Here is an 18,352-nt window from a genome sequence, read left to right on the forward strand (position 1 = left end):
TCCAAGCTAAGCTCTCTTGTTCAGGGCTGCATGGGATAGAGTAAGACATTATAGAAAATGCACCATTGCCTTCTAGTGTATATTAGGTCATTAGTGCCTGCAGACACTGCACTGCATCTCAGGCCTTATGCGAGGTCTAGAGATAAAGTTGCTCCTGGCTCTACATATAAGTAAGACCTGTGGTCCTGTGGGAGCCTGGCTTCTTGTGCACATCGTAGCAGCCTACCCAGAGCCTGAGCCTAGAGTTGCCATGACTTGGAAGTGCTACATCAGAAACTCAAAAACTGGGTACGTTCTGAACTAGATGTAGTGTTCTTTTTGAGATTGTTATAAATCAGCATTTGGTGGATGTACATGTTACATACATAAAAGTCACCATCTGGGGCTGGAGAGATGGCTTAGTGGGTAAGACACTTGTCTGCAAAGCCAAAGGACTCAGGTTCTATACCCCAGGACCCACATAAAGCCAGATGCACAAGGTGGCACATGCATTTGGAGTTTGTTTTCAGTGGCTAGAGGTCCTGGCATGCCCATTCTCTCTATCTGCCTCTCCCCCAATAAAAAAATAAAAATATTTTTTTAAAGAAAGAAAATTGCCATCATAAATATATAGAGCCAGTGGCTTTTATCAGAGTGAGAGTGTCAACACAACGTAACTTTAGAACATTTTCAGCACCCTGCAAAGAGGTTTTGTGCTGCATGCAGTCACTCTTCTTGTGACCCAAGTCCCAGGTAACAGCCACCATTCTTTTAGTAGATTTTCCTGTTCTATGTATGCCCAGTGCATGGAATTGTGACCGATTTCCTTTACTTAGTATAGTGTTTTCAAGTTTCTCTCTGCCAAAGTACAGGCTTGTTCTCTTTTTTCTTGCCAAGGAGTATCATATTATATTGGGTCTGTCATGTTTGGTTGGCCCATCAGCTGATGGGCATGGGGATTTCATCATTCATCTACTACACATAATGTTGATGTGCACTTTGGCTCCCTAGTCTCTGTGGACATGTGTTCTCCTTTCCTTTCTCCTGGAGAGGAATTGAGGAGGGGTCCCATGGGGCACATGGTAGCTCTTCCAGAATCCAGATTCCCTCATCACCACCTCACTTTCCTTGCAGCTGAGTGTTTTCTGGCACATGCTCACCCTCTTTCATGGAAATCCCTTATCAGTTAATTCACCTTGGGTTGTTGCCTCCTAGGCGCCCGCTGCAGACTGCGATGATTAGAGATGGCCTCATCTTCTGGCTGATCGACATTTTGAAGGACCCTGACTGCCTGTCTGACTACACACTGGAGTACTCTGTGGCTTTGCTCATGAACCTCTGCCTCCGCAGTGCAGGTGACAGGCCCCTCCCGTCAGTGCTCACGTACACACGTTCTGTATGGCAGGTGGACGGGCAGAGGTCCTGCCCACAAATCTGGATTCCCAGTGAACCGGTAGGGCTCGTCTCCTCCACAGAGACAGAGAAGGTGTAAGACATTCCCAGCTAGGTAAGAAGCTAATGAACCCTTGTTGCAGTCAGGTTTGCAGTGCTGGCAGAAATCACCCTACCAAGAGCAGTTTTTGGGGAAAAAATGTTTATTTTGGCTTACAGACACGAGGGAAAGCTCAATGATGGCAGGGAAAAACAATGGCATGATCAGAGGGTGGACATCACTCCCTGGCTAACATAAGGTGGACAATAGCAACAGGAAAGTGTGGCAAACACTGGCAAAGGGAAACTGGCTATAACACCCATAAGCCCACCCCCAACAATACACTGCCTCCAGGAGGTGTTAATTCCCAAATCTCTATCAGCTGGGAATCTAGTATCCAGAACACCTAAGTTTATGAGGGACACCTAAATCAAACCACCACAACTGGAGAGATGGCTTAGTGGTTAAAGCACTTGCCTGCAGAGCCAAAGGACCCAGGTTTGATTGCACAGGACCCACATAAACCAGATGTACAAGGTGGCACATTGTCTCTAGAGTTCATTTGCAGTATGCCCATTTCCTCACTTTCTCTCTCTCCCTCTTTCAAATAAATAAATAAAAATAAAGAAAAGCCGGGGCTGGAGGCATTGCTTAGTGGTTAAGGTGTTTGCCTGCAAAGCCAAAGGACCCAGGTTCAATTCAATTCTCCAAAACTCACATTAGCCAGATGCACAAGGGGGCACATACATCTGGAGTTTGTTTGCAGTGGCTGGAGGCCCTGGCGTGCCCATTCTCTCTCTCTCTTCCCACTCCTTTCTCTGTCAAATAAATAAAAATAAAATATGTAAAAAAAAAAACAACAAAAAAACCCAGAAAAGTCAGGTATGGTGGCATATGCCTTTAATCTAGCACTCAGGAGGCAGAGCTAGGAGGAGCGCCGTGAGTTTGAGGCCAGCCTGAGACTACATAGTGAATTCCAGGTCAGCCTGGGCCAGAGTAAGACCCTACCTCAAAAAAAAAGACAGAAAAAAAAATTAGGATCCCTGCTGCTAAAGACAGAGAAGCATGTCCCTAATATTCTCAGAGATTAAGTTAGGGCAAGAACAGTGACATTCAGTCACACTGCCTACTCATAATGGTTTTCCCTACCCTGGAGACAGAGGTTCGCGAGGGCCATTTCCCTACCTGCTTGGTAGAAGTGGTTAATATTCTGTGCTCACAACAACCCTTTCAGATACTCTGTCACCTGGGGTATGAGAAGTTCATAGAAGAGGCACTGGCTCCAGGCTGGGCTGCCTCTGTCTCACAGGCTCTGGAGAGAAAGCTGGCCTAGGTGACGGCTGCCTCAGGGCTACTTGCTAGAAGCTCTTAAGCTGTAGTGCTTTGTGCTGGGTGCCACCTGTGTGCTGTTGACTGAGTAAAAGACTGCCATTGCAGTCTTCACTAAAAATAGCTTGTGCAGAAGCTTATCAGATCAAGTCACCTTTTCTTTGCCATCATCGACTTCCTCACAGTATGATGGTGGTGTTTGGTGACAGGCCCACACAGTGTACCGTGCTCTGACTGCAGTCACGACCAGCACAGTCACTGAGCACTTGAGGTTCTGCAGTCTGGGCCTCCTACGCGTGCTGGATTAAGTCTCCATCACCCTTTGGACGTGCTAATCATGCTAAAGAGGAGAAAATTGAGTTCCAGTCATTAAAAGACTGTCCTGAGGTCACACAGCTCATAACAAGGTTTGTACTCAGATCTTCTTGACATGAATGGCTTCAGAGCTTAAACCTATGCTTTGTTTTGGCTCGTTTCTCACAGGAAAGAACATGTGTGCCAAGGTGGCGGGCCTCGTGCTGAAAGTTCTGTCTGATCTCCTCGGTCATGAGAATCACGAGGTACTGTCACTGCCCTGCGCGGGGCCGGCCTGTGCCGGAGACCCGGGCTTGAGACCTCACAGGGAGGGCTTGGCCCAAAACATTGGCCACATTTAATAAGCATACATGTATTTTCTCCCCTGGGTAGTGTGTGTGTGAGTGCAGGTGCACACACGCCACAACACACAGGTGGAGGTCAGAGGACAACTTGGGGTGTTGGTCCTCACCTTCCATTTTCTTTTCTTTTTAATTTTTTATTTATTTATTTGAGAGTGACAGACACAGAGAGAGAAGGACAGACAGAGGGAGAGAGAGAGAATGGGTCCAAGGGAGAGAGAGAGAATGGGCGCGCCAGGGCTTCCAGCCTCTGCTAACGAACTCCAGATGCGTGCGCCCCCTTGTGCATCTGGCTAACGTGGGACCTGGGGAACCGAGCCTCGAACCAGGGTCCTTAGGCTTCACAGGCAAGCGCTTAACCGCTAAGCCATCTCTCCAGCCCCACCTTCCATTTTCTTTGTGGCAAGCGCTCTTGTCCACCGTTGTGTTTGCCAGGCTAGCTGACCCACTAACTTTCAAGTGTTTTCCAGTTTCCCCTCCCATCTCTCACCCTAGGCATGCTGGGATTATAGATGTGCGCTGCTACATCTGGCTTTATGAGGATGGTGGGATCCAAACTCAGTTCCTCATGCTTGCATGGCATGCATTTTACCCACTGTTCCATCTCTCCAGAACTTCCGCTGGATATTTTTATTAAAATCTTCAAATCTTGTGTAATTGCTAACATTTTGGAGCCCAGAAGCATCACACCCTCTCTTCTTATTCTCTGGTGCCTTTCTCTGTCTTAGCTGGCTAGGTCCCTAATGTGCCACTGATGCTGTCTGTGTGTGCTTAATTTGCATAAGTGGTTTTGCAGTCTAGAGCTTGCCAATTTATGACCTTTCCCTGACATTTTGAGACATTTCTCTGTTGCTTTCCATGCACCTGGTTCACTGTGTCTCACTAATGCAAAGTATTCTCTGGCTTTGTTGCAGTCACTTGCTCTTTGCTGGGACAAAGCAACTGTTAAAGCAGCTGATGGGAGGGAAAGATTTATTGCGGGCTTACAGTTTCTAGGGAGGTGTCATTAGGCAGGGAAAGCATGGAAAGCAGAGGCTGGGCATCATGGCATCTGGAGGGAAGTTGTCTACAGACTGAGCCTGGAGCTGGGCCAGTAAACGCCAAGGTCAGCCCCTAGTGACACACCTTCTCCAGCAAGTCCCCAACTACCAAACTGCCACCAGCTGGGGTTCCAGTATTTAAAACACATGAGGCTATGGGGGACAATTATTCAAACCATCACTGACTTCACCCTTGCCACGTTACTTATCTTGTCTCTCCAGAGTGGACACTGATGGCTTCCAACTCTGCCACCACAGCTGTCCTTAATGGACAGTGCCACACTTGCCTCATAGAAGCCTGCTCAGAGCTTCCCTGGGGTGTGTGGACCCTATCACAGCTGGCTTTCAGAACATACACGGCTAGCGTTGCTGACCCCATCATTCCCAGCTGGAGTTATTTTCTAAATTTTCTAATTTAGGGGCCACAGCCCTTTTTAAATGTGGTAGAGGTATGGATGAGCAAAACTAATGGACAAAAATGACTTTTCTCTCACCTGCTTTTTATAAATGCCTTTTCTTTCATTCCCCCTCTTTCTCTATTTGTTTTGTTTTTTTCTAAGTAAGCTCTTGCTGTAGCCCAGGCCGACCTAAAACTCGCTATGTACTGTCAGGGTGGCCTCGAACTCAAGGCGATCCTTCTACCTCTCTGCCTCTCAAGTGTTGGGATTAAAGCGTGCACCACCACACCCAGCTTGTTTATATGGTGTTTTTTTTTTATTTGTTTGTTTGCTTGTTTTATGCAAGAGAGTGAGAGAGAGGATTGGCACACCAGGGCCTCTAGCCACTGCAGTTGAACTCCAGACATGAGTACCTGCTTGTGAGCATGTACAACTTCGTGCATTTTTGCCACTGTGTGTCTGGCTTATGTGGGACCTGGAGAGTGGAACATGAGTCCTTAGGCTTGCGGGCAAGCACCTTAACTGCTAAGCCATTTCTCCAGCCCTGTTAGTATGTTTTTTTGAAGCAGGGTCTCACTTTAGCCCAGACTGACCTGGAACACACTCTGTAACCAAGACTGGCCTTGAACTCATGGCAATCATCCTACCTCAGCCTCCTGAGTGCTGAGATTCAATGACTCTGCGGTGACATGTCCCTCTTTTAAATAGGAATTTTGGGCTGGAGAAGTGGCTTAGCAGTTAAGGTACTTGCCTGTGAAGCCTAAGGACCCATGTTTGACTCCAGATCTCATGTAAGCCAGACACACAAGGTGACACAAGTGTGCAAGTTCACACATGCTCACAAAATGGTGCATATGGCTGGAGGCCCTGGCACACCATTTCTTTCTTGCCCTCTTGAATTAAAAAACAACAAAAAAAAAAACAAAAAAAAAAAAACGGCCAGTCTGTGAAGCCACATTTAAAAAATTCTTATGCATGGGCAGAGAGTGAGCGTAAGGACACATCAGAGCCTCTTGCCACTGCAAATTCCAGACATCTGTACTACTCTGCATCTGGCTTTATGGGGGTGCTGAGAATTGAACCCAGGCTGCAGGCTTTAACCAATGAACCATCTTCTCAATCTTTGATACATATGTTATTTTATTTGTTTTTCTGAGATAGGGTCTCACTGTAGCCCAGGGTGACCTAGATCTTACTCTGTATTCTCAGAGTAACTGTGAACTCTCAGTGATCTCCTGCCTCCTGAGTGCTGGGAATAAGGGCATATGTCCATCATACCCAACTATGTCTTTTTTTGGGGGGGGTGGCATTCTTTTTTTGTTTGTTTCTCAAGGTAGGGTCTTGCTCTAGCCCAGGCTGACCTGGAATTCACTATGTAGTCTCAGGGTGGTCTCAAACACATGTGATCCTCCTACCTCTGCCTCCTGAGTGCTGGGATTAAAGGCGTGCGCCACCATGCCTGGCTGAGGGTGGCAGTCTTGAAGGAGCCTGTGCTAGACCAGGTGAAGAGCTAGGGTTTTCTAGATAGGCTCTGCTGATGGTTCCCAAGGTGGAAAGAGATGATTGTTTAGCAGTTTCATCAGTGATGTGATACTTGGAACAAAGGGCCAGATTCAGAGGAAGAGACCAATTTAGAGATGTCTGTCATGGACAGTGACATGTAGCAAGGACAACAGAGTTAGTGTGGAAAAGAAGGGCTCTTGAACTGAAGAGATAGCTCAGTGGTTAAGTGTGCTTCCTGTGCAAGTATGAAGGCCTGAGACTGCCCAAGTTCAAATCTCCAGAACCCATATTAAACAGCTGGGCATGTCAAAACACTCCTGTAACCCCAGTCCCTTAGGGGAGGAGAGACCAGCGAATTCTTGGAGCACAAGGAAAAAAAACAGCAAGTGACTCTGGCTCAAACAAGAATGGGGCAGAAAAGTGATGGAGCAGGACACTGACCTGCTCTGGCCAGCACAGGCAAGTATATTGGGCATTGCTAGCTCACATACACATTCATGTATCATACACAGACACCACATTACATACACACAGGCAAACAAAAAAAAAGGGAAAAAGGGCTCTTATCAATGGTGGCTGAAAGAGCAAACAGGGCCAGGCGTGGTGGCGCACGCCTTTAATCCCAGCACTCGGGAGGCAGAGGTAGGAGGATCACTGTGAATTCAAGGCCACCCTGAGAATACATAGTGAATTCGAGTCAGCCTGGACTAGAGTGAGACCCTACCTTGAACAAACAAACAAACAAACATAGGGAATAAACCGATCAATCAATGATGACCCCAATGTTTGTGTTCTGAGCAACCAGGAGGCTAGAAATGACCCTGCTTCAGCAGTGAAATGCAGCAGGAGAAAAATTGGCTTTGGACTCTGTGCCTGTGTAGGTGTCTGTCATTTGAAATGTACCACCTGAGTTCTGGAGAGCTAGGACATCCATTTTCTCCATTCTCCAGATTGTTCTCAAGTCTGGTGTCTGATAATTGAGTTGTGTGGGATCTGAAATCTTGCATTTGGCCTGTGGCCATACCACCCTGACTGCACCAGATCTCATCTGAAGCTTACAAATGTTTTTTTTCTCTCCTTAAAGATACAGCCGTATGTGAATGGAGCCCTGTACAGCATCCTTTCCATCCCATCCATTCGTGAGGAGGCCAGAGCCATGGTAAGAACACGTGCTAAGCTGAGAAGTGGGAGGGCACCTTCAGCACCACAGAGCAGAGCTGAGAGAGGACTGCCTCAGCTGGGCTCAGGGTGGGCCTTCACAGAGCTCACAAATTCCTCAAAATTGCATGCCTAATATATAGGCACAATTTCATAGAGAATCTATGGCTTTTATCAGAATCTAAAGTAACTGATTAGGGAAATTTCTAGCAGGTTTTTGTAAAGTTTTTTGTTTTTGTTTTTGTTTTGTTGCTCTGTTTGTTAGGGTCTCACTGTAGCCCAGACTGACCTGGAATTCACTGTGTAGTCTGAGGGTTGCCTGGAACTCACAGTGATGCTCCTACCTCTGCCTCCTGCGTGCTGTGATTAAAGGCATGTGCCACCACACCCAGCAGTTGTAGACATTTCTGATAGCAACCAAAATGGATCAGAAAAGCAGGACGAGCTTAAAGCTACCCGGTACTAGGACCACCTATAAACAGTGAGTTCACTATTATGTTTACATTTGTGCTTATATTTCAAGAAAAGAACAAAAGTTGAGTAATGGGTTTTTATTATGAGAGGAACAGTTGCTTCTGGATCTATTCAACAAAGCTACAGAGCTTAGTCCTTTCTCCTCACGCTGTGTGAAACCAGGGTGACCGTGTACATAATAAATGCTGTGGGCAAGGAAATAACTCAAAACCAACAGAGCACTCTTTCTTTTTTACAAGCTACTTTCATTTATGTATTTGCAGATGGAGGGAAATAGAGAGAAGCTAGAAAGACAGAATATGTGCATCCGGGCCTCCAGCCACTGCAAATGACACGTGCTACCATGTGCGTCTGACTTTACGTGGGTATTGGGGAATCAAACCTGGGTCCTTAGGTTTCACAAACAAGTGCCTTAGCCACTGAACCATCTCTCCAGCCCAGAGAACTCTTTTTTTTTTTTTAAATTTAATTTTTTGGTTTTTTGAGGTAGGATCTCACTGTAGCTCAGGCTGACTGGAATTCACTATGTAGTCTCAGGGTGGCTCGAGCTCATGGCGATCCTCCTACCTCCACCTCCCGAGTGCTGGGATTAAAAGCATGTGCCACCACACCTGACCTTGGAATTTGATTTCTTAAGGGAAATGTTGAATCTTCTTGTTGGTCATCTAAAGTTGTGTCAGTTATATTTAAGAGCCATTCTGTGTGACCACACCAAACAATGGAGCTTAATTGCCTTCTGCTTTAAAACTAGTATTCAAAATAAAATATACTTTTTTTGTTGTTTTTTGAGGTAGGGTCTTACTCTGGCCCAGGCTAACCTGGAATTAACTAAGTAGTCTCAGGGTGGCCTCGAACTCATAGCACTCCTCCTACCTCTGCCTCCCAAGTGCTAGGATTAAAGGCATGCGCCACCATGTCTGGCTGCTATTTACATTTTTAATATGAATCAAGGAAAATGCGCTTATTTAAATTCTGCATTAGAGGACTGGAGAGATGGCTCAGTGGTCAAGACATTTGCTTGCAAAACCCAACAGCCAGGGTTCATTTCCCCAGTACCTACATAAAGCCAAATGCACAAAGTGGCATATGCATCCGGAATTCATTTGAAGCAGCAAGAGGCCCTGGTGTGCCCATTTTATCTGTCTCTTTCTCTGCTTGCAAATAAATAAATAAAAATATACAAAAAAAAAATAACTCTGCATTATGGTCACTTAGGTGAGAGAGATTATCAATCAACCAACATGGGAGAACAGGAAAAAAACATGTTGGCTGAAAAGGAAGAAAAAATAGAGGTGACATGGCTTCGAAATGGAGGGCTAGGGGTGCAGCTCAGTGGCAGAGCACTTGCTAGGGTGTGACCCTACCTCAAAAAAAACAAAACAAAACCTCAGTATTTGGGCTGGAGAGATTGCTCAGTGGTTAAGGTGCTTGCCTGTAAAGCCTAACACCCAAGTTTAATTGTGAACTATATAAAAGGATAAAAGTTATCCTTGGAGCTGGGGAGATGGCTCAGTGGATAAAGGCACTGCTGCACAAAAAAAAGACCTGAATTTGATCCCTAGAGCCCAAGTAAAAGGCTGGGTATAGCCACACAATACCTATAAACCCCAAGGCAGAGGGAGCTGGAGGCTGCCGGGTCTCCCTAGTCAACCAGTCTAGCTGAAAAATGGGATGCCCAGGTTCCAGGAGACACTGTCTCAGGGGATAGGACAGCACAGTGACAGAGGAGGACACGTGCACAGCACAGCTGCTCATGTACACGGACGCACACTACACAGACACACATGAAAGTAAAATAACTAGAACATTCTGCATTATTTTCTTCTCTTTATGGATGCTATTATACATAACCAAAGTCATAATACTGTTTTATGATTATTTTGTATTATTTTATTATTTCAGGCTGACCTGGAATGCACTCTAGCACCAGGGTGGCCTTGAACTCATGGCAGTCCTCCTAACTCAGCTTCCCATGTGCTGGGACTAAAGACATGTGCCACATGCCTGGCCTTGTTTATTATTGTGAATATAACTTCATGACTTTCGTGTCAATAAAAATCTTACAAAATTGACACTCTGGCTTGTCGCTTGGCCGCAGTGTTTGCTCTTTCTTGCTATTCCCCACCGCGTCGTCATCTCTTGCCTTTTTTCTCGTGTTTTTTGTTTTCCTTCTCATCCCTTCTCGCTCTGCTGCCCAGCGGTGTGACGAGGCTGACTCCTCTCCTCCACAGCCCGCGCCTTCCTCCTTTATTCCCCCCACCCACCCACCCACCCTCGCGCCGCTCCGTTTCTCTCGGTTGGCCGCCGCCGCCAGTGCCACTCAGCTGGTGTGGTCCCGCAGCCTATGGCCCAGGCCGCCTTGGGTATTTCTGCTCAAGGTGACCACATCCCTCTTTAACAATTCCGCCGAAAAAGAGAAGACACTTTACTCAACTCTTTGGGCCATTATCTCATGGCGAGCTTTCTGACCAGGTACACAGCTACCCAGAAGGCCTAGGAGAAGTGCTACATAGAGAGTAGTTCGACTTCAATGCTGAGCCACCTAGGGAACCTAGCTGCTGATAGGGGGATTCCTGTCCATTTTGTTGCATATTCTAAGGACCCAGACATAGGCTTGGTGGCCCATCTCTTGTTTTTCCTGGTTTATGACTTTTGGCTTTGTGGAATACAGCTGACATGAAAGGATTTATTGACGATGCAAACTACTCCATTGGCCTGTTGGTTGAAGGAACAAACCTTGGAAATGTTATTGATAACTATGTATATGAACATACCCTGACAAAGAAGAATGCATTTTTGGTGGGAGATCTTGGGAAGATTGTGAAGAAACACAGTCGGTGGCAGAATGTGGTGGCCCAGATAAAGCCATTTTACACAGTGAAGTGCAGCCCTCCTCCAGCTGTACTTGAGATTTTGGCAGCTCTTGGAACTGGATTTGCTTGCTCCAGCAAAAATGAAATGGTTTTAGTTCAAGAATTGGGTGTTTCTCCAGAAAACATTATTTACATAAGTCCCTGCAAGCAAGTTTCTCAGAGAAAGTATGAAGCAAGAGTTGGAGTAAATATTATGACATGTGACAGTGAAATTGAATTGAAGAAAATTGCACAAAATCACCCAAATGCCAAAGTCTCATTCCATATTGCAACAGAAGATAATATTGAAGGTGAAGATGGTAACATGAAATTCGGCACTACACTGAAGAACTGTAGGCATCTTTTGGAGTGTGCTAAGGAACTTGATGTCCAAATAATTGGGGTTAAATTTCATGTTTCATGCTTGCAAAGACTCTCAAGTATACATACATGCTCCGTCTGATGCTCGTGTGTTTGACATGGCTGGAGAATTTGGCTTTACAATGAACATGTTAGACATTGGTGGAGGCTTCACAGGAATTGAATTTCAATTGGAAGAGGCTAATCACATTATCAGCCCACTGTTGGATATCTACTTTCCTGAGTTTTGGTATTAAGATAATTTCAGAACCTGGAAGCTATTTTGTGTCTCCTGCATTTACACTTGCAGTTAATATTATTGCTAAGAAAGTTGTTGAAAACGATAAATTTTCCTCTGGAGAAAACCAGGAGTGATGAACCAGCCTTCGTGTATTACATGAATGATGGTGTTTATGGTTCTTTTACAAGTAAACTTTCTGAGGACTTAAATAGCATTCCAGAGGTTCACAAGAAATACAAGGAAGATGAGCTTTTGTTTACAAGCAGCCTTTGGGGTCCAACCTGTGATGAGCTTGATCAAGTTGTGGAAAGTTGTCTTCTTCCTGAGCTGGGTGTGGGAGACTGGCTTATCTTTGATAACATGGGAGCAGATTCTTTCCATGAACCATCTGCTTTTAATGATGTCCAGAGGCCAGCTATTTATTACATGATGTCATTCAGTGATTGGTGTGAGATGCAAGATGCTGGAATTATTTCAGACACAATGATGAAAAACTTCTTCTTTGCACCTTCTTGCATTCAGCTGAGCCAGGAAGACAGCTTTTCCACGGAAGCTTAAGCAGGCATTAACGCTTCTTTAGATCTGAAGTCCCAGGTTAAGCTTGTCTGGTCTACATTCCAGTTTGGGGGGAAAAAAATCAATCTTATTATCTTAATTCTCTTGAAACAAATTCATAGTAATAGCTATTTGGGACCAGACAAAAATCAGCTGTCATCTATAATTCACTGGGGGTAATGGGAGATTTAGATAATGTATCCAGATTTAACTTATCAGTTTGTCCTACCCGTTAAGCATTTAAAATAAAATATGCAACAAAATGGATGACTTAGTGGAGATGGAAACCCATTATTTGGGTTCCCCATTAAATCATTTACATAAAGCACACAGCTTTTATACTAAGGATTTGTGTTAAACAGTCTTGTGAAGTTAATGTCTTTCACCCAGATATATCAGATGTCAGTGGAAGACCAGTGTGACTTCAATTAGATACGTTTAGTGTATTTAGAATATGTAAATTTGTTCTTTGAACTGTAGTTTAATAAATGTAAAGTTGCATCATAGTATTTGTTGTATTTGACCTAATCTAACCCTTGAATGATTTCAATAAAATTTTGTGTAGATTTTACTGTTTTTTCAGGCTAAAACTTTGGGAAAGGGGCTAGCTAGCAAAAGTAGTTTTGAAATAGATGTGTATATGGTCTGTTCTGAGGGCTAGTTTTCTTTATAGCCCATTTAAAGTTTGGTTTGACTCAGTACATTTTTCAGTTATTAATAATTTAAGCAAAGTGGTAAATCATTGTGTGAAGTTCAGATTCAGTTTGGAGAGTTGATGTGCAGTAAGCATGATGTTAACAATTTAACACCAAAAATGTTCACTTTGCATAAGCCAATTGTAATAATAGGTTTTTCTGTATAGACAGGATGCATAGAGTACATTAGTAAATCTTTGAATCACAGATCTTCCTGCTAATATGAAAGATTGAATACTTTGAATAAACTTAGTGTGGGATAGGACGTGAAAAATGCAGAGAGCTGCAGAGAGAAGGGCTTACATCTGTATCTAGAAATCCGATGCCCCTTTGCATAGAATATTTAAGGGGGTTTGGGAGTGAAGCACACTTTCTTCAATTACTCAACTACAGTAATATCAAGTGAGGGTTTTTGTTGTTGGTTTAAACTATTTCTTTAGTTTCTTATTTCCCATTTGTTCAGCCTAGTAATTACTCTTCTTTTTGTACTAAAACTTTATGGTGGTTGGGGGAGGGAGTTAGCATCACTAACCTGACAGTTTTGCCAGGAATTTGCTTTGTTCATTGCTAGTATATTAGTAATCATAGATCTCAGAATCACAATAGTAATAAACAATCTCTACAGGGGTCATTTTTCCCTAACTTATTCTATGTTCAAATGTGGAATTTCTGTCTCCCAAGAGGAAATGTGACTTCACTTTGGTGCCAATGGACAAAAAACTCTACCTGGAGAAGTTTGGAATGCACTTTAATAACTGGTTTTTACACCTTGATTTTAAGGTGGAGAGAAATTGATCATGAATCTCTTAATTTCAATCTCAAACCAGTAGGTGCTTAATATTTTTTATTTAATTAATACCCATTTGAATATCATGGGTTCTATTAATTACAGAATGAACTTAGGATCCCAGTCCATTGTCATCTTACTGCCCTTGGACTTTTCCAAGGTATAATATGGGGTTTTATGCAAAATTCCAAGCTACCACATAACTTTTTTTAAACTGTAACTAGGAGGGGAGATAGTTCCGTACCTTTTTAGTGTTGTCCATTGTGGTCCAGAAATGGCCAAACCTTTTTAACAGTGGTATAACTTTGAGTCCTAAGCTTGGTGACTATGCAGGCTTGAGTTTCATGGCATTTCCATTTTGCCATTTATATAGGAGAGCTATTGTATGTGAAACAGCCCAGAATCGCAAATGTCACATGTGGATGATATGGTAACTTTTAAAAAATATCTGTATTGTATTTGAAGACTGTTTGCCATAAATTTAAAATTTAAACCTATGTATTTCAACTTGGTATGTTCAACAATAATTAATGTAAAATCTTTTTTATATAATAGTGTAATCTCAGTTCAAAATTTAAGTGAAAATATAAAACCCAAATGATTTCTATATATAGTAAATTGAACTGTAAAGGTAACTTGTGTATGATTCTGAATACACAGATAAAATGTTTTTATTCCTCACATTTTACTCTGATGCTTCTGTCATGAAAATAGACAAGAGATTTTATGAATAAAAAAAATCATAAAATTGTAGCAGCTATTCCACTACTAACGGCAAGATCACCTCTCAAGGCTTACTATGCGCCAGGCACATACTGCATGAGTAGCAGCTCCTCAAATTCCCACAGCCCCGTGCATCTGTGCTCGATGATCCCACTGTGCACATGGAAAGTGGCCACACTGAGAGCGTTAGTCAGTTGCCCTAAGACACACAAGCAGGAAGTAGCTGAGTAAAATTCGAAACAGTCTCAGATTCCAATGCTCCCAATGGACAATTTTACCTTGCCTCTTTCTGACTTAATCATACCCCTAGCACTGGGCACACAGGCTGTTTCCTGCCTTCCACTCGGATTAATGATGCTATAATAAGCACTTTGATACATAACCCTTTGACCATGTCACATATGGAGCTCCACAAACAGAGTTACCCAGCAAAGAATATCAGTGTCTTAGGAGTATTATACACATGGCCATATTATTTTCCAAAACTGATGATACCAGTTAACAGTTCAGGTAAATCATGCTCACTTTGAAAGGCCCATTCCTAATGGTGCCACAGAATTAAGAAGGTGGCTGGTCCCTGTAAAGAACTGCTCCACCTGTGGCTCACAACCAATTTTTTTTTTTTTTGTGGTTTACAGTTTTTTTGAGGTAGGGTCTCACTCTAGCCCAGGCTGGAATTCTGGAACTCACCATGTAGTCTCAGGGTGACCTTGAACTCATGGTGATCCTCCTACCTCTGCCTCCCGAGTGCTGGGATTACAGGTGTGTGCCGCCATGCCTGGCTCACGACCAGTTTTTAAGCAGCTTCTATGCACTGCATTCGTTTCCCGAGGCAGCAGCCACGATACTAGCACCTACCCTCCTCACCGTGAAGGTGCAGGTAGCGACCTGGAACACAGAGTTGTTGTTTGTTTGTTTGTTTGAAGTAGGGTCTCACTATAGCTTGAGCTGACCTGGAATTCACTGTGTAGTCTCAGGGTGGCCTCGAACTCACAGTAATCCAACTGCCTCTGCCTCCTGAGTGCTGGGATTAAAGGCATGTGCCACCACACCTGACTTTGTTTATTGAGGCAGGGTCTCATTGTGTAAGGAAGAATGGCCTGGAACTCTTGGTCTGCCTGCCTCAGTCTCTTAGAGTATTGGGATTACAGGCACGTGCTACCACATCTGCCAAGATACTATTACCTTTTTATGACTTCTCATTTCTGTACTTTTAGATTAAACATTACCTATACTACATACGGCTTAAAACAATAAGAGAAATTTCTCACCGGAGTATGTACTGTGAAGAATATCTCCAAACAACGCTCCTGACTGCAGGTGGCTGGGTGTTTGTTCTCCACATAGGTGCTCAGTAGCAGCTGAGCCGGAGGTGCCTCAGAGAAAGTCAGTAACATTAATAGATCTATAAAGATAGGAGCAGATGATCACTTGCAGAAGCCACACCAGGGAGGAAAGAGAAGAGAGTTTAAATGGATTCTTTGTCTCTCATGCCTAAGCTACCCAGTGGCAATTCTGATTATTGGCACTTGGAATCAATAATGTGGTTTATTCCTAGCCAGGTGTGGTAGCCCATGCCTGTAGTCCCAATGCTGAGGTAGGAGGCTCACTGTGAGTTTGAGGCCATCCTGGGCTACAAAAGCTCTGCATTGAAAACAACAGCAGAAGCATGGTTTACCCCAAGAATGCCCTCCCCTAACCCTTATGGCAGGGTGGAGAGTGGAAAGAGATCACTCAGTGAGACAGAGAGCAAGTTTTTAGCAATCTTGGCAGCCAATTGCCAAGGCAGATGTTGGTTAGTGACTGTAAGACAAGCCCAGGCATCTTATGAGCCGCACAGGAGCTGGGTCCCATGACCTACTCCTCTTTCTTTTATTTTATTTTGTTACTTGAGAGAGAGAATGGGTGCACCAGGACCTTCAGCCTGCTGTGAACGAACTCCAGACGCATGCACCCCTTTATGTGAGCGTGTGATATTGCACGCTTGCATCACTGTGCATCTGGCTACATGGGGCCTAGATATTATTTGAACATGAGTTCTTAGGCCTCACAGGCAAGCAGCTTTGCCACTAAACATCTCTCCAGCCCCCTACTCCTCTTTCAAATGTTCCTCAAGTCTGTCCTCCCAGACCATTCCTTCACTGTCTCTGAGGACTTCTATCTCTGCCGCTCAAAGCAGTGTCTGTTCCTGAGGTTCTGGCCAGTGCTCTGCTCTTCTCACTGGGCCAGCCCAGGGAACTGCGCTTATACCCTTGGCTTCAGCTACAGGGCTCGTGCCTGAGACACCAGCCCCACCCAGTCCCAGCAGGGTGAGCTCAACTAAGCAGCAGCCAGTGGAGTCAATGGCTTTTTTTTTTTTTTTTTTTTTGAGGAAAACCCAACAGAATGGCCTTTTTTAAAATGTGAGAATGAATTGGTGCACGAGGGCCTTCAGCCACTGCAGTCAAACTCTGGACGCATGCACCACCATGTACACATGTGTAGCATTGTGTGCTTGTGTCATTTTCTGTGACTGGCTTACATAGGACCTGGAGAGTTGAACATGGGTCCTTAGGCTTCGCAGGCAAGCACCTTAGCTGCTAAGCCATCTCTCCAGCCCTCAATGGCAATTTTTAGGTATAATTTGCATAGTGAGATGCACAGAATTCAGCCTCTTGATACATCTAGTTATCTACATAGCCAGTGCCACTGATATACTTGGTACTTTAAAAGTGTCATGCCAGCCGGGCATGGTGGCACACGCCTTTAATCCCAGCACTTGGGAGGTAGAGGTAGGTGGATCACCGTGAGTTTGAGGCCGCCCTGAGACTACATGGTGAGTTCCAGGTCAGCCTGGACTAGAGTGAGACCCTACCTCAAAAAACCAAAAAATAAAAATAAAAGTCTCATGCCAACTCAGATGTCATCTTCCTCACTTTAAAAATATTTTACTTAGCTGGGCGTGTTTTTTTTTGTACTTATTTATTTATTTTTTGTTTGTTTTTCAAGGTAGGGTTTCAGTCTAGCTCAGGCTGACTTGGAATTTACTATTTAATCTCAGGGTGGCCTCAAATTCATGGCTCTCCTCTTACCTTTGCCTCCAGAGTGCTGGGATTAAAGGCGTGTGCCACCACGCCTAGCTTGGGCGTGGTTTTAATACATGCCTTTAATCCTAGCACTCAGGAGACAGAGGTAGGAGGATCGCTCTGAGTTCAAGGCAAATTTGAGACTACATAGTGAATTCCAGATAAACCTGGGCTACATTGAGACCCTACTCAAAACATAAAAAAAAAATATTTATCTATTTATTTGCAAGGAGAAAGAAAGAGGAGAAAGAATGGGCACACGAAGGCCTCCAGCTGCAAATGAGCTCCATATGCATGTACCACTTTGTATATCTGGCTTTACATGGGTACTGGGGAATCAAACCTGGGTTGTTAGGCTATTGCAGGCAAGTGCCTTAACCGCTGAACCATCTCTAGCTCTTCTCACTTTATAGTTGAGGAAACAACTGGGAGAAGTTGAGTGATTTGGGGAAGATGGCTCAGGATCTTACTGGGGAAGTTAGGATCACAATCCAAATTACAATCCTGGTTTCACCTTTCTGAAGAGTCTTGCTCTGTGGGAAGATCAGGACTCCATGTGTTCAAAGCTACAGTAGAACATCTCTGATGCAGTCACAACTCTTGCTTCCAAAGTTGCCTATGTAAAAAGGAAACATTGGCCTGTGTCACTGAGAGGGCAAGGATAAGTGTCAGGCAAAGTTTGATGAGGATTTGCGTGTCAGTGGGTCAGTTCCTCTGGTCTCTGCTTCCCTCTGCTTTGAGTTTATTATGAGACATGTTTCCCTCTTGGTGTTGAAGAAATGGCATCAAGTCCATCTCATACATGAATTCCACATTTCAGGGAAAGAGGAGGAATTATGTGCCTATTAGTATTTTACCCTTACATTCTTTTAATTCTATTAGGCAGTATTAAAAAATTCTGCTTTAGTTTTGTTACAGTGGCATAGTGTGGGGACTCTGTAAGTCTTCTAATAGGAAAGGAGTGATGGCTGCTGAAAAAGGGCTTCCATTTGTTCATCTCCTTCACTAAACATGTGGCTGCACTTGACAAAGACCATAACTGGCCACAAAATTCAGAAAGCAGAAGGTATAGACCTGGGGAAAACGATGGAAAGAATGACCTCCC

At 44.1% G+C, this 18,352-nt stretch overlaps 1 protein-coding gene and 1 pseudogene across 3 annotated transcripts in view; both read left to right on the forward strand.

The window, feature by feature from the left end:
* The window catches only part of Armc9 (armadillo repeat containing 9), a 183,580-nt gene that overhangs the window by 83,274 nt on the left and 81,954 nt on the right, over window positions 1–18,352 (forward strand). For all 3 annotated transcript variants that reach the window (XM_045147325.1, XM_045147327.1, XM_045147326.1), the window contains exons 15-17: window positions 1,195–1,334; window positions 3,224–3,300; window positions 7,422–7,496. In XM_045147325.1, the coding sequence (XP_045003260.1) occupies window positions 1,195–1,334; window positions 3,224–3,300; window positions 7,422–7,496 (292 nt within the window). The remainder of the gene's footprint in view (window positions 1–1,194; window positions 1,335–3,223; window positions 3,301–7,421; window positions 7,497–18,352) is intronic.
* LOC101594195 lies at window positions 10,631–12,049 on the forward strand (annotated as a pseudogene).

Source organism: Jaculus jaculus, chromosome 4, assembly GCF_020740685.1.
Source record: "Jaculus jaculus isolate mJacJac1 chromosome 4, mJacJac1.mat.Y.cur, whole genome shotgun sequence".
Lineage (NCBI taxonomy): Eukaryota > Metazoa > Chordata > Mammalia > Rodentia > Dipodidae > Jaculus > Jaculus jaculus.